Raw genomic sequence first — 16,518 nt, 5'->3', positions numbered from 1 at the left:
CTTGCTCAGCGAGAAGAAGCCTGCTGAGCTGTTAATCCAGAATCTGGTTTGTGAAATCGCTCAAGATTTCAAAATTGAGCTACGTTTCCAGATTCCAACTAAATCCCTGTGATCCGCTACCCTGTTGCTGTTGTGCACCCATGAAATATTCAGCTGGTTTGTCGAATAAACTGAGAACTTATTCACATCTTCTTATTCTTCTTCTTCTTGGCATTAACGTCCTCACTGGGACAGAGCCTGCTTCTCAGCTTAGTGTTCTTATGACACTTCCACTCGGCTAAGGAAGGCCCCAACTTATTCGCATGAATTTGCAACTTTTTCGATTTTCCATACAAAATGACCAACTTTGGTAAGTTAGATCTCAGTTATTTATGGAAATATTTTCGAATGAAGCTTTCACAGAACATCAGATGTAATAACGGTTTGACTAAACTGTAATTTTCGACGAAAAATTCAAATTTTTTTTATCTTAATATCTGATAGCCTTACACAAAAACTGTCTTCAGCAAACTTATTCATCTCGTCAAAATCTACAACTTTGCTGAAGATACCATGAAGCTATTCCTTCAATATGTTTAGTTATGTCAATTGTAAAAAATCGTCAAAAATTGTCAAACCGTTACTGCTTTTCAACGTGTGATTGGAAAAATCACTCAAAAATATTTTTTAAAATTTAAGTTATGTCTGATATTCTGTGAAAATTTCATTCAAATCGGTCCATAAATAACTGAGATATAGTTTATCAAAGTTGGTCATTTTGCATGAAAAATCAAAAGAGTTGCAGTTTTTTTTTTCTCAGCGAAGAATCACACCATCAACGCCATCATTTCGCGCTATTTGAAAGCAATAACCAATCGCGTGCGAGTAGCGAACGGAGTGACGAAACAACCAAGCGAGAACCCCACCACTCGCCATCGGTGAACGGAGCTCGAGCAAATAAAACCACTGGTTGTTCTGCTCCCAGCTCATTCACAAATCGAACGGCATAACGAACGGATCAAGCAGCGGAGCAGCAAAGAAGAGCGCGTGAAAGCCACAGCAGTGTGCGAGTAGCGAACGGAACCAGAGAGCAACGAAGCGAAAGCAACAACTGAAAATCATTCAGTGGACGGATTAGTAGTCAGCGCTAACCGGCGACCTGTTGGAAAGTAACGCCAGCGAAATATACACCATCTGCCTCTCCTTACCATTCATATTCTTGTACTTGATGAAGTCAATGATATGTTTGGTTTGGCTATGGAGCAAAGAGTTATTTAGGATGATTTTACTTGACAAAGAGTTGTTGATAAATATTCCAATCAAAACCCAACTAACATTCACTCATTTAAGAAACACCATTATGGCAGTTTTATTCAGCATCATGTTTAATAACATTTTAATAATTTTCATGACCAACCTTTGTTCAGGCGTTGTTCACACAAATTTGGAGAAACTTTAAAGCATGTCGTCGAATTCCAACTTTATTTTTCAGCTTTTAAAACGTTTTACAAGCATTTAGTTCAGCTTTTATACGACTGGTCCAAAAATAATTAAAAACAAATAAAAAACAAAAAAATATTTTTCTGGCGCGTCAATGTAGGCAAATGTAGTGTATACAATTATGATGATATGACAACCATATTTAAAATTCGCCTGGATACTGGATTCGAACTCGAGACCTTCCAATCGTCAGCGGTATGCCTTGCCATCTGCGCCATCCTAGAATTGATGAATAGATCGTCCAGTGCAAAATATAAACCTCTCATAGCTGAATATTGATCTTGTTTGAGCTTATATTCGACATCGTCAAATCAACACATGGTACGCTAATCAACAACTGAACAAGCATATTATTCAGCTGCTGTTTAGTGCTGATCCAAGCTGAGTTCAGTCGGCTATTTTTAGCGCACAGTGAGAAAATTTATGTCAATGATGGTCAAAAATAATGTTTATTTACACAAAGTGAAATCAGTCTGGAATGATTAAGGTGAACATGCATCGAAGCCAAACCTCAAATTTTCAAGAGCACAAATCTAGAGAACCAGACTGCGCAGCGGTTCGAGCTGAAAACCTAATCGATTAGTCACACGCTGCTGGTGACCAATCGATTTAGTTTTCAGCTTGAACGGATGTTTAGTTCTCTAGATTTATGTTCTTGAAAATTTGAGGTTTGGCTTCGATGCATCTTCACCTAAATCTAATTTTATAATATTTTTTAGTTTGTTCAAAACTTCAATTTTAATGATTCATTAACTTAAATTGAAACTCATTTATTTTATAAATTATATTTGTATTTATTAATTATATTATTGATTTGTATTTTTCATTTCTGTCAAAGAAATGTCCACTTTTTTTGTACGGAACAACATCCCGAGTAGGCGAAAAAAGTTTAGCAATAGCTAATTATAACATGGATAGCAGAAAGTGATAATAACCTGAGAGATATAATATGTAAAAGATTTGGAAACGATATCTAAAATTATCTACATACAAAAACCAAACAAAATTTTGATGTTGTCTTCAGATCTTTTATGTCAATCAAGTCAATATCACGCTTTGTTTGTCAGTACTTCGCTCCTACTAGGAATACTTAGCTCAAATGTTTGTTTTTCAAAATAATCCTACATCCTTTTTATTTTCTGAACGACTATTCAAAAAGTTTTGAGAAAGCAAAAGTTATAAGCTTTGAAATGCATTCGGAACTCAACACGCATTTCGAATATTTTGTCCATTTTATGAAATTTAGCTATAGTGTGATCGCTTTTACAAGGCTTATTTATTACTGAACAATGTGTTTGTTAATCGTCATTTTGGCCTCTATTGGATCAACTTTTCTCATAATAAATCGAAGTTGAATTAGGATTTTATATGATACTTATTCAGCTCTTATTCATGCTATGTTAAACAAGTGGAAATAGCTGAAGTGCGATGCAAGTAAAACGTTAGTTCGTCTGCTGAATATCCTTTTATACATATACATTCGTTTAGTGGAATATTGGCTTTTTAATTGGGGGAAACATGTCTTGTTCAGCTCATTAGTAAAACAATATTGACTAGTCGAATGAGAATCTTTGGAAACGTTTAATAAGTGGCGATTCAACTTTTGTTCATTCTAATGCATAACGTTGAACATTGACCTAAGTTTGTGTTAAAAAAGCACCTTCTCAGCTCTTTATAGAGCAACATTTTTATTCAGCTGTCATTACCATTATTGAACAATAATTAAACATGCATGCTTGTTTGTGGCTCTGAATTGTTAGTTGGGAAAGAGTTGTTTTGAAAATGTTCACTTTTAGCATTTTCCTCGGAAAATTTCTGCTTTACCAAAGAGTTGTTAATGAAATTCCTGCAGCAAAGGGTCGAGTTTCTCCCCACGAGCGTCCGCTTCCAAAATTCTCGAGTACGGAAATTGGAAAATGTATTAAAATTGCGACAGATTTTAAATACTGTTCAATAAACTGTTTCTTGACCAATTGTAATGAGCAACTATTGATCTGAATTGATTTTTCTACATGTTGTCTATTGCGTTAATCTGAGAAATAGGCTATATGAAATTGATGTCTTGGCAAGGGATGTATAAGATGAGCATTATGCTGTTATTGCATCCCAACGGCACTGCAGCAGCGTCGTATTGTCGATTATTCGTGATAAATCAGATATTGTATGATGCAACGAGATGAATTAAGAGATTATAGCAAGTATGTGGTAAGCACATTAAGAAATATTACTAGCTATACTGTGTTTATCACGAAAAGTTCTTACTAGCTCGAAAGTGTAAATGAAATGAACCAAATCCTGTTGTTGTTACAGAGTGATTTTAATCCGAAGGTCATTCGTCCCTTAAATGAACCGAATCTGTCGAAGATAGTATGTTTTACATAATTTGAATTGCAGACGATGCTCCTCCCTTTCGTATTTTTCGCCTTCTTCTGATTGACCAATCTAGGATAAGATACATGAAGTTGATGTCTTGGTTAGGGATTTACATATCTTGGAAAATTCACATGCGCGTTCGTATGGACAGTAAAAATATCAACATTATTTTAACAGCTTGCAATAAATTAAAATCACGCATGTTTTGGTTTCGTGCAAATTTTAAATATTTCTGATCAATGTTCAATGTGTTCTGATATATACTATGACATTTGCAATAGACTAACCTGTAGAAAAATTTCAGATCAATAGTTGCTCATTACAATTGGTCAGGAAACAGTTTATTGAACAGTATTTAAAATCTGTCGCAATTTTAATACATTTTCCAATTTCCATACTCGAGAATTTAGGAAGTGTTCCCCCATTATATGATAAATCAACGATGCTGTTAGAAATACCATACAATGCTGAAAAGTATGATGTTATTACGGTCCGACGGTGCTGCAGCGGTAAATTCTCAAATTCATGTAATTATGTGGGGTAAATTATGTGAATTATACCAATATGTGAATTACCAAATTATAGTATACCGCGATATTTAGATCATTATTGATAAATCAGTAAATATCATCCAATAAACCCCTTTATGAACGTATGTTGGCCCTGAAAAGGGCCGATTGAACTTGGATGCTGTGACCACGAGTTTACCATGAGTCGAAATTTAGAAGCGCGGATCGGTCAACCTAGAAATCTTGAGCGATTCCACAAACCAGATGCTGGATTGGCAGCTTGAAGATTAACAGCTCAGCAGATTTCTAGCAGCGAGGTACTTCTCGCTGAGCAAGTTCGGAGGAGCTCTTACCAGCTCGAAAGCGGAATTGGAATGAAACTGAATCCGACGAAGGAAGCATGTTTTATAACCTCAGAATAGCAGATGATGCTCCTCCCTTTTGTGCTCTTCGCTTTCTGATCGACCAATCTGGGAAATGGGTATGTGCCAATAATGTGTTGGGCTTGGAATTACTTGAAAATTGCGGAGAATGCTAATGCGTGAGAAATTGGTCGAACATGAATTGCTGGAAGGGTTGACATTAACTAAATATTCAATACGAGCTATTGATAATCAATAGTTTTCTTTATTATGATGGTAAATTTCTGATCCATCGGTGCCAAAATTATTACAATTGTTCAATGAGAATGTCTTTTCAAAAGCATTCAAAATATGTCGCAATTTTGTTGCATGTGATAATTTTCCTAATCAAAGTGTTCCCTTAAAATATGGAACATTAAAGACGCTGTTGGAAATGCCACTCTATTTTACAATTGTTGTGGAATGTTGAGCACTCACCCCGACGGCACTGCAGCAGCGTCCGCGATTACAGTCTCAAAATGTTTATTCATAAATTATTCATGACAAATGAAATTTTGTATGAAGCTGTGAAATTGATTTAGGAATATTAGAAGTCATATATAAAGTCGGAAATATTTCTCTTTTAACTCATTTCCACAAATTTGAAGGGCCGATGGCTTTGTTAGCTTTGATGCTCTTACCGATAAATAACACTGCGGGATGTTATCAGTTGATTGCCATGGTCAAATGGGGAATCCTCAACTCAAATGTATAAATTTGAGCAAGTTATTTGCTTATACGACGAACCGAAAGTTTCGTGGCGTGGATGGCACACAACAGTAACAGGTAGTGGATCACCGGGCCTAAGTCGAAATCTGATGATGGCGGCGATGACGATGGCTGGGTGAACGCAAACAAGCGGTGAAGCACAAATCGATAATGACTTGCCCGACCGTGTTTACAGTTTGACCGCAAATTTTACTGTGGACTGCTTCCTCTTCTTCTTCTTCTTCTTCTTCTTGGCGGGTGCGGTGATGACTTTGGCTTCGGACGGCATCTTCTCTCGCTCGCTCGACAGTTTGATTTGAGCGAAGCAAGACAAACGGGGAGGTCCTTCGCTATCGATGTCTGTGCCTGAGAAGCATGCCCGGTCAGAGCCAGACGATCTATTGCCTGCTGAGATGCGATCCAAGCGGAGAATGGAAAGCAAATGACAACTACCGAAAAGCTAAACATTACATATAATTTGCAATTGGATTAGATGGACAAATTGATGTGAAGATTTGCGAAAAAGTTACACGTCTTCTCAGTGAGAATCGAACTCACGACTCCCCGATCTCTAGTTGGGGCGCGTTAACCACTACGCCATGAGAGGACTCATGAACGCAGAAGTTAACCTGAATTCGATTTCAGCTCAATAATCACGTGGTTCTTTTTCGCAAAGTGCACCTCTTTCGGAAGAATTAGATGCCCATCCAAACACAACGCTTCTATATATATCCAATGCCTAGCCCGAGAGCGCATTGTTTTTAGGTATAGGAATAGCACACTACACTAGCCAGCAACTGCGCAAAAGCAAATGACGTCAAATTTTCTCTAGCACCCCTATTTATAAATTTGTTTGAAATCAACGTTCTCTTTTAAAACAGTAATTAAACTATTTGGACAGGTATGTGGGATTCAGTAAGTAAACGACATGACCCTTTGATGTCTTGTCTTTCAATTGAGGTGCCATTCAAGGAATTTCGTTAAACCAGCAAACAGTTATAAGAGGTCAAAAAATTTCTCGCCAACGTAAGGCTCTTGGTTTTGAAATTCCAATTTCACTCCTGTATAGAAAAATTATCTATTTTACTTTCAAACTGTGCGGCATAATCAAATGCAAATGCTTTCAGTTCCCGATGGTTAGTGCCTGTGCTTTTACTGTTCATAAGTCGCAAGGTGGAACTTTCCCCGAGGTCGTGTACGACTATGACAAAAGCCAGGATCAGCAATTGGTATATGTTGGTTTGTCGCGGTTTACTTCATTGCAAGGACTATTTTTGACAAACTCTACTTTTTTCAAGTTCCATCACGCCAAAGGCAGCAATTCTCCCAAGAGGGTTGACTTAAGGAATGAGCTGCAGCGCTTAGGCAATCATCGATTAGTGACGCTTTGAGACGAACTGCGTGAAATACTGGATCATAGCGGCCAAGCCTGCATATTGATGACTATCAATGTACAGAGCCTAAATGCTCATGCAATGGATATTGCTACAGACCAAAGCACTGGACCGATTCTATCGATTCTAACGATCGAAGCACCCGAGCTATCAAACATCTAATGTACTGGAGGAGTTTGGCGAACTACAGCTGGAGCCAGAAACCGATCACCCAACCAAGCAACACAAGGAAGCAACGACCAAACAAACAAATTCAATCATCTGTCATTATTCCTGGAACACCAAAGACTGGTTCTCGGAACCACAGAACGACAAATGGTTCTTTTCAGGACTACCAAAATGAGTCCAAAAAGAGTTAACTTCTGAAAACTTCATCCGATCAATAACAACACAAAACTAGTACACTTACAAATTCATACACATGACAAATCAAATTATTAATCATCGTAGTTCTACGTCAACCCCGCGGTAATGTAATAGACATTACCCACCCCAAATTTTTCCAACACTATTCAAAATGTTGATTTTACATTGATAAACTTTTTTTTATTTCAGAATGAAGCAATAGAGTGGCACCAAACCTTCAGAACCGAACTCAAGGAGATGGAATTGGCTTTTTCTCATGCTCAATTCTAAATTTATAGTGAATAAAATATTATATCAGATGATACTAAAATGCGTCTGTGTCCTTGTTGTCAGCTCAAAGCAAATTTCAAAGGTGAAGAAATGGGTGGAAAAATGCAGGGAATTCTGAGGGAATAAAATACATAAGAATCTATGTCACTCCTTACTCCAGCTTTGAAACGAAGAAGCGTTTAAGCAAAAAAGGTAATTTCTAAAGGTTGTGCAACCTCCCATATGAGATTAAAGCCCCGAAGGCACTGATTTTCATACTTTTTGAGGCTCTCAACTTTTTCGAAAATTTGAAGTTTAGACAAACTTAGGCAAAGAGAATCTTCTTCAATCGAATCCTATGTCTTGAAAACGCGTTACAGTATTTTTAGCATTGGGTGTTAATGTTAGTATTTCAATGAAATTGAAATAAACTAAAACTGATTATTGTTCTAGCTGTTTCGTCTGTTTGCCTGTGCTTCCATCGTAATGTTCTCCCAATTTCTCCTCTCCCCTTCCCTTCCAGCACGATTCCGTACATAACCGTAGATGCTCCGTATCGCAGTTCCCGTCTTTTCTTGGAATTCGTGTGGCTCATTTTCTAAACCTTCCCGTTGAAGTTTCACATATACATGACGGGAAAGTAATGCAACTAAGAGCATTTTGAATTTGTTTAACAAGAGGCAAACAAGAAAAAAACTACATATGTCAATCCTTCTGAGAAAGTTTTTTTTTTCCATAATTTCAGTTCATAGAATTTTATGGCATGTAAAGTAATAGCACGTTTGGCGCACCTCGGCGCACTGACGGCACAGCTGTGCCGAATGAAGTGCGTAGAGTGACCTCCCCCTTGCGTCGATATATGGAGTGGTTCTTGGGATTTGCTTCTTCAAATGGATAGGGTGATTATGATGACGTCCCGTGCGGCCTTAAGGCAGGTCCGTCCCACTCGGGTTCAGATTGGGTACCACTTCTAGTACTGCATTTCGTCCCTCGGTAGTACAAAAGGTACCCAAGTAGATTACCTTATGAGCCATAAAATTTTGGTCAACTGCAAGGGACATGGGGGTCTTTAATTTGTCTTTGCTTAAGGTGCAACTGTTTGCTATCCATAAATGATGATCAATTTTGTAGTTTTGGGGATGTGATATCGGTTCTACCGGACAGAGATGAACTGAAAGTGTATCAAAATGCCTGTTGTTAGCAAGCATATGATCCGATAGATCACCGAATGACCGATATGATATAAACCAGAAATTTTTTCTCTTCAACGATAGTTTGAACATAGATTGTTCATGGATGCCACGATGAGTCTATCGTGTGTTATTTATGAGTTTTACATCAAAAACCCATAAATGCGTCGTTTCATTACCTATTTTTGGGTAATCTGATCTTAGCGTGCATGGTCACATAAATAACACGGCACCGCTAAAACGTCAAATGATGAACTCATGCATAGTGGTTTCTGCGCTCGTGTACATACACGGTACATGTCACCAACACTACTTAAAAATTGCTGGTGGAAAATATAAATAATGATCAGCTCTTCCCAGCAAAATCAAATGGCAGTATTTTCAACCAGCAAATTTGCGCATGTGTTCGTGACACCGCTCGGCGAGAGCTCAATTCCCGCATACTCTGAGATAACGCCCTAAAAGCCATTGGTATCCACGTGCGTAGCTCATTGTTTCTGAGCAGATGAAAGAATAAGCATCCAAACCAACATCACGGACAGGTAAACATTGATCCTTTCTTCCCCATAGCGTTGTTAAACAACATGAAAATGCTTTAAAATGCTCAGAAACAACTAGCTACACACATGGTTACCAATGGATTTTAGGGCGAGATCAGAAGTTATGGCGAGATCAGGCCCTAAAAGCCATTGGTAACCATGTGTGTAGCTCGTTGTTTCTGAGCATTTGACTGGATTTTCATGTTATTTAACAACACTATGTGGAAGAAAGGATCATTATCTACCTGCCCGTGATGTTGGTTTGGATGCTTATTCTTCCATTGCTCAGAAACAACGAGCTACACACGTGGCTACCAATGGCTTTTAGGGCGTTATCTCAGAGTATGCGAGAATAATTCTCGCATACTCTGAGATAACGCCCTAAAAGCCATTGGTAACCACGTGCGTAGCTGGATGTTTCTGAGCAAATGAAAGAAAACAAACAAATATTACTAGCAGGTAGATATTGATCCTTTCTTCCCCATAACATTGTTAAATAACATGAAAATCCATGCAAATGCTCAGAAACAACGAGCTACACACATGATTACCAATGGCTTTTAGGGCGAGATCAGAAGTTATGCGAGAATTGGTCCATTATGCAGCTCTTGTTGAATGTTTCATAAATTTCCCGGGAACGCTTCCCCTGATTGAAGTATTGCCCGCCTGCCCTTTTTGCGGCGGCGGGTGACATTGCTCCCTTTGCTTTGTCTTCTTTCATGCATCTTCAGTTCCATTTTGACGTTTGCACGGGCAGGTGGCTAGGAATCGTGAAAAAGGTGCTCCTGCAATCGTCGCGTTAGTTTTGCGTGTGCATTGATTGACATTCATTCGATTGTCTTTTTTTCTCAATAGATATTCGATTGTTATTTGCAATTTGGTTAGAAAATTCCGATTCGTTTTGGATCGCCTCCGTTCTGAAATAAACGTCTGCAGAGAAAGTGCGAAGCTATGGGTGGAAAACGAACTAAAAATAACACTAAGGTAAGGACTTAGGCAAATTTCCGTTATTTGATGGATTTTTGCTAATTATGCGTCAAGAATTATAAAGAATCAATAATGGTTCGTTTGTTGTTCCTATTTTGGTAAAATAAAACCAAAATGCAATGCTATTTTGAGGAAAATAGCCACTTTTTGTTAATGTCGAAGTTTGCTGCAAAAGTTGTTGACGTATGTTGTTTTGTTGCCACCCTTTGCCGCAATGGCGCTATCGATTTCACAATACGGGAAATTCATATTCAATCGGTTTAACATGTCCTCAATCTAGTTTCGATTGTTAGATCATTAGTTTGTGCTTATAGTCCCCTCACGGCATGTTTTTATTTTCTTCTTTTAGCCATCTAGCAGTGGCCGCAGTGCGGAAATGTTGGGAAGTACCGTGCCAACCTTGTTCGGATTTACGACTCTGGACAGCAGCAAGATGCCTGTGGTGCCAAGTTTTGTCCAGATCGAGACACACGGCGAGGACATCGATCCCAACCTGGACGACACCTTTCAGATTGTGCTGAAGAAGATGCTCAAGAAAGATCCCGTCACGAAGACTAAAGCTTTGCAAGAGTTTACGGAACTCATTGGCAAATCGGATCTGGAAGTCGTGAAGTCGGTGCTCCCGTTTTGGCCACGACTCTACAGCAATCTGTCCACGGATGTGGAGCATCGCGTGAGGGAATCGGCTCAGCAGGCACAATCCGCCATGGTGACAAAGGCGGGAAAAAACATTGCCCCCTTCCTGAAGCAGTTGGCTCCGGCCTGGATTTCCGCACAGTACGATACGTACGCCCCGGCCGCTAGCTTGGCCGGACAGTCGTTCAGCAGCGCGTTCCCCGCCAGCAAGTTGCGGGAAGTGTTTGTGTTTTGTGAAAGTGAGATTCTGGATTATTACACGAAAAATTTGACGGTGCACACGGCGATCACGCTGAGCAATCCCAAGTGAGTAATTAATGCTGGACGATTATAGAGTGAGTAATATTTTAATGCACCACCATCATTATCGTGAAAACGGTATGAATATTGCATTTATGTATTTATTAAAAAAAAACAATGATTGGTTTGACACTCCAAGTGTCGGCGTAATATAATTAATATATTAAATACATGATACATATTGAAGGTAACATACCTTTACTTCTATTTTGTAATCACAAAAAAAAAACAATAGTGTCGACGTTTTTTTATAGACTTATAGGTGACTATTTCGATTAGTGTTACACTCAAAATAATCCACACGTCAAGCTTACGTGGAAACATACGTAGTTTTTTTTTCCATCGCACTTTTCACGTAGGCTCTACGTGAATCATAGGTGACACAGAATGAACTCCCGTACTGATGAACTTTTTCCGTACTACTAAAGATTCACGTAGCAGCTACGTTATTTATTAGTACCTTTTACAAAGCATTACATTGGATTGTAGATGTTTTCCTAGTGAATATTACTGAAACTTTGAATAGTAACAATGTTTGTTTGGGGTTCATTTTTCTCTGTTGCAATGTTTTTTTGTTGTTATATGTTATTGAAACACTATCACTTTCAAATATTTATTACAATTTGTCGATACATATTATCTCTAGTTGTATGATGAGTAGAAACTTCCGGAGCCAGGTCGAGAATTGGAGTATTCTAGGTGAATCGGTATAAAGCAAAAAGCGGCTGCAATCCGATGAAAATCGTCCTTTACATAATAAAGAAGACAAAACAAATCTATACATAAACATCGTGCTCAAAGCTTACCATGAACTTAATTTATCAATTATTACCTCTTTCATGTTTGTGCATTATGTATTTTTGTTGTCAACATTGGAAATTTTCACACTTAGCGCCAACCCGTTCTTTTCACACTTAAGCCTGATTCGCTGCTGACAAGTAATTTCTTGGCCTATCTTGATGCATGGAAAATTCCTGCAAGGAATCGATCAAGGAAGTGCTTTTTTCTGATCGCAGTACGCAGTTGAAAAGAAATGTCAGTTCAAATGGGAGTCGCTGTAGAAAATTTCTGCATGGAATCGGCGAGAAATTTCTTTAGCGATTCCTGTTCAGCAGCAAATCAGGCTTTAGTACAAAACAAACTGAATGAAGAAATCGGAGCTGTCAAAATGAACCTGAGAGCGTACGTTATTCCACAACAGATTTCGTCTTCAGTTCACCTGACGCATGAATACCATACAATGAACTTGGAAAGTAGGTACGTGTTTTTCCACGTAAGGTCTACAGGTAGATTCGATGCAAGATACCGGTGTTTAATTTCACATTCATTCGTTGTCCGGTAGCAATTACCTTCGACAGGTAAACTTGACGGAATGAACATGTTTTGGCGCTTACGTGTTTTTTCACGTAGCAATGACGTTTGGATTTTTTTGAGTGTACATGAATGAAATCACTTACCAAACGCATCTCATTCTTTGAATGGTTCGTCGCCAGAGGTGTCGATATATTTTTGTTCAGAAGAATAGAATAGAAGCAGACTACGTGAATTCCAAGTAAGTGCGATAGGTAACCTCAGTAAACATTACCGAGTTACTATTTGGTGGTTATGGAGGTGGGTGAAGTGGAGGTAAAATGAATTTGGAATGATCTACGTGATTTTTCACGTAGCAATGACGTTTGGATTTTTTTGAGTGTACATTCTGATGTACTCAGGATGTTGCCTTAAGGTGAAGATGCATCGAAGCCAAACCTCAAATTTTCAAGAGTACAAATCTAGAGAACCAGACAGCGGTTTGAGCTGGTGGTGACCATTCGATTCAGTTTTCAGCTAGAACTTGGGAGAGTTCCCACATCGAGTGTGAGTGCCAACAGTGAGTGTCCCGCAATCAGCGTCGTCGTCATCGTGGTTCATCCAAGAGTTCATCGTTCAGTGGCAGTGACGATAGCGGCCCGCGTATCGCGATGCTTCCACGAGCTTCTAAGAGCTTCCGCGTGTGTTTTCTAGAACGCATGTGCGGTGCTACGAATACGCGAGCTGTTCGCGTACCCAATCAGTATTGTTTTATCCGCCGCGTGATTATATTCGAGTGAAAAGTGATCCAAGTGTTAAGTAGTGAAGTAAAGTGTAATAGTAAAAGTGAACCCCGACCTTACCGGAGTTGGCCACGAGTTAACGCGCCAACAACATCAATAAGTGTGATAAAACCTCGTTAACGATGTTACGCCAAGACTCGGTCCATGGCTGTGTCCCTCCAACTTCGATTTTGGCCTAAACTCTCAAGATCTAGTTGCACCTGATCAAGCTACCTCGCTCACAAGAAGGCACGGAGCATTCTTGTACCAACCGCATTCGAAGCGAACACCATCTTTGCATGGTTGTTGTCCGGTAGACTTTTAACATGCCCTGTCCAACGCACTCTTCCGGCTTTCGCTGCCTTCCTATTTCTCGTGTTTTTTAGTCAAACACAGGGTCAGGAGCAGAATTTAACCAGACAAAACCTCTAGCGCTTTAGGAGTGCCTTTTCTTGGATTGGTGTCAAAGAAGACTTATCTTGGATTTGTTTGCTCTTAAATTTGATCATAAATGTTAGTTTGAAATTTCGCCTCATAGGTGGCGCTGCGATTTAAACTTTTTTGTTTCGCGTCCTACCCAAGTAACCAAATAGCACTTTAATTCGCCCTCCGTGCTAATATAGTGCTATTACAAAGCTAACATGCCTTATATAAGCCGTATAATACCCCTATAAGACAAAAAAGGCGAATTAGCGGGCTAGTGGTTACTTGGGTAGAGCTTTCGTGTCTTCGGCAAAGTTTTAGAACGTGTAAAAATACGATAAGTTGTCAAAGATACCAAAGTTCTATGACTACAACTAACAAAGTTATGGTAAAAAATGTGCAAAACACTATCATTCAGTTATGACGGTGTCGAGACAGTTCTTTCTGAAATTAATCGCAATTCACAGAATGTATTAAAATAAAAGTATTTGATTAACAACTAACGCAATGTGTCAAAAATCTTGTAGTATAATGATAATTAATAATAAGTCTATTCTATACATGTGGAGAAGATGGTTATTTTGAATTTAGATATCTCAAATAGGGGTCATGCACAAATTATGTCACGCTCCGAGGGGGGGGGGGGGTGGTCAGGCCAAGCGTGACAAGCCTTACAAAATTTTCGGAGAGCCCATACAAAAAGTGTGACAAAGGGGGGGGGGGGGTGTGTTTCGAAAATATTGAAATTTAGCGTGACATAATTTGTGTACCATCCCAATATATCGAAATATACATCCGGAAAACTTTGACATTTGGTAGATTAAATATAGCGTATTTCGGAACATTGATAAATTTTTGCAAAAATTTTCAACTTTCAGAGTTAAGTTATGTTAAAAATTATGTTGCAATAATTTGTTCAAATTTTTTTTTCATAAAAACATTTTTTTTATCGCACAGTACATGCGTGCTATCGAATTTAAGTGACGCATGGTGTAAAGAATTAAACATTTTACGTTTTTGACGTGAAAAGTGTAAAAAACGTAAAATTTAAGTGGGGACGGACGGACGGACGGACCTGGTGTAGTGGTTAGAACACTCGCCTCTCACGCTGAGGACTTGGGATCGAATCCCATCCCCGACATAGTCACTTATGACGTAAAAAGTTATAGTGACGACTTCCTTCGGAAGGGAAGTAAAGCCGTTGGTCCCGAGATGAACTAGCCCAGGGCTAAAAATCTCGTTAATAAAGTCATACCAACCAACCAAGTGATTTACACACATTTTACCATAACTTTTTTATTTGAAGTTCTAGAACTTTGGTGTCTTCGACAACTTGTCGTATTTTTACACGTTCTAAAACTTTGCCAAAGAAGTGAAAGCTCTAGGACGCAACACAAAAAGTTTGCAGCGCAGAGCCACCTATGCGGCGAAGTTTCTAACCAACTTTCATCATCAAATTGAAAAACAAATAAATTTAATATAAGTCTCCTTTGACACCAACCCGAAAAAATGCACTCTTAAAGCGCTAGAGGTTTTGTTTGGCTAAATTCTGTTCCTGGCCCAGTGTGCATGCCAAAGATGATTTGTATCGTTTTAATATGTTGGGATAATTCAAATATTACGTAACGCAAATTTACCACTGCTGTAATCCCCCCTCCCCTACGTAACATCTTTTGTATATAACTATTCACTCGATTTATATTATTGTTACACGCAGAGAAATACCAGCTATTAAAAACAATAAATAACTTTGTTGTTCTCAATAAACTTGTTCAATTTGTCGTAATAAAAAAATGCGTTGAAACAACAATAATTTCTATCAGAATAAAGCAACAATATTGTTGGATTTACCGGGTACATTTTTAAATAAATTTATTTTTGAAACAACAAAAGAAAAACTTTACTTCAAATGAAAGTTTATTTGTTTCAATTTACATCATTATTGATTCTAATAATTATGCATGTAGCATAAAAACTGTCCCGCCATTATGTTGTTTGGTAGAAATGGTGAAAAAGTGAATATTTCCGATACATTGAATTGTATTGAAGTACATGGCGTGGTTAAAATGTTCGTACAAGAAGTTCAGGTCAAAATGTTTGTAATTCAAAACCACAATCAGAATATTTTTGGTAAGTATTCAACCATCTTTTCTAAAAAAAATATTCCATCAATGCATTCTCCAGTATTGCAGTTAACTGATGATTTTATCCCATCACTTTGCCGCGGAGAACATTCTCCAGTTAAATGGATGTTGGTGCATGTTCCAATACTTCTACTTTCACGAAATAAATAAAAGTAAAGTAGACGTTTCGAAGCGATTATCATTTTGTTTATTAAAAAAAAAAAAAAAATAAATCAACTGGAACCATCAAAAAAGTGTTTTTATTTCAAAAAAGAACATTGTCACATAAAAAAACAGTGTAATTTAATTTAAAAAATTGAAGGTTTTATTTCAATGCAAAAATTTGTTGTTTCATAAGAAAAAATAGTTAAAACAAAAAAATATTTTGTTGCACCCCGTTTAAAGCAGCTGTCAAATTCAACAATTTTTCTTTTTGAAACAAATTAAGAATTGTTATTGAAACAATGAAAGGCAATTATAAGCCGGCAAATAATACAGATATATTGTTGTAATGATACAGAATATATTTGACATTAAAATTGTTTTCTCTGCGTGTATGTAACATTGTAGCCAAATTTTAGGAAATCAGCGACATATGCATTATTTCGAATTTCGTTATTTATCCTGATACTTTTTAATGTTCAAATCATAGCTACAACAGCTTTAAAAAAGGCTGTGTACTTAAATCGACACTTTTTAATTTTAGTATTTTTTGTATGAGTTGCTGTTGGAACACACAAAATTATCTACTGATCCATTAGCCGCTAAC

At 37.9% G+C, this 16,518-nt stretch overlaps 1 protein-coding gene across 2 annotated transcripts in view; it reads left to right on the top strand.

The window, feature by feature from the left end:
• Positions 1 to 9,899: 9,899 nt before the first annotated feature.
• Positions 9,900 to 16,518, top strand: part of LOC5568156 (E3 ubiquitin-protein ligase listerin) — a 70,986-nt gene continuing 64,367 nt past the window's right edge. Inside the window, exons 1-3 of one of the 2 annotated variants that reach the window (XM_021843215.1) lie at positions 9,900 to 9,987; positions 10,064 to 10,192; positions 10,545 to 11,137. In XM_021843215.1, coding sequence (XP_021698907.1) covers positions 10,160 to 10,192; positions 10,545 to 11,137 — 626 coding nt within the window. In that variant the 5' untranslated portion in view covers positions 9,900 to 9,987; positions 10,064 to 10,159. Of the gene's footprint in view, positions 10,193 to 10,544; positions 11,138 to 16,518 lie in introns of both variants that reach the window. The other variant, XM_021843214.1, reaches the window with a different exon arrangement.

Source organism: Aedes aegypti, chromosome 2 (genome assembly GCF_002204515.2).
Source record: "Aedes aegypti strain LVP_AGWG chromosome 2, AaegL5.0 Primary Assembly, whole genome shotgun sequence".
NCBI lineage: Eukaryota > Metazoa > Arthropoda > Insecta > Diptera > Culicidae > Aedes > Aedes aegypti.
This window is presented reverse-complemented; position numbering and strand designations above follow the sequence as displayed.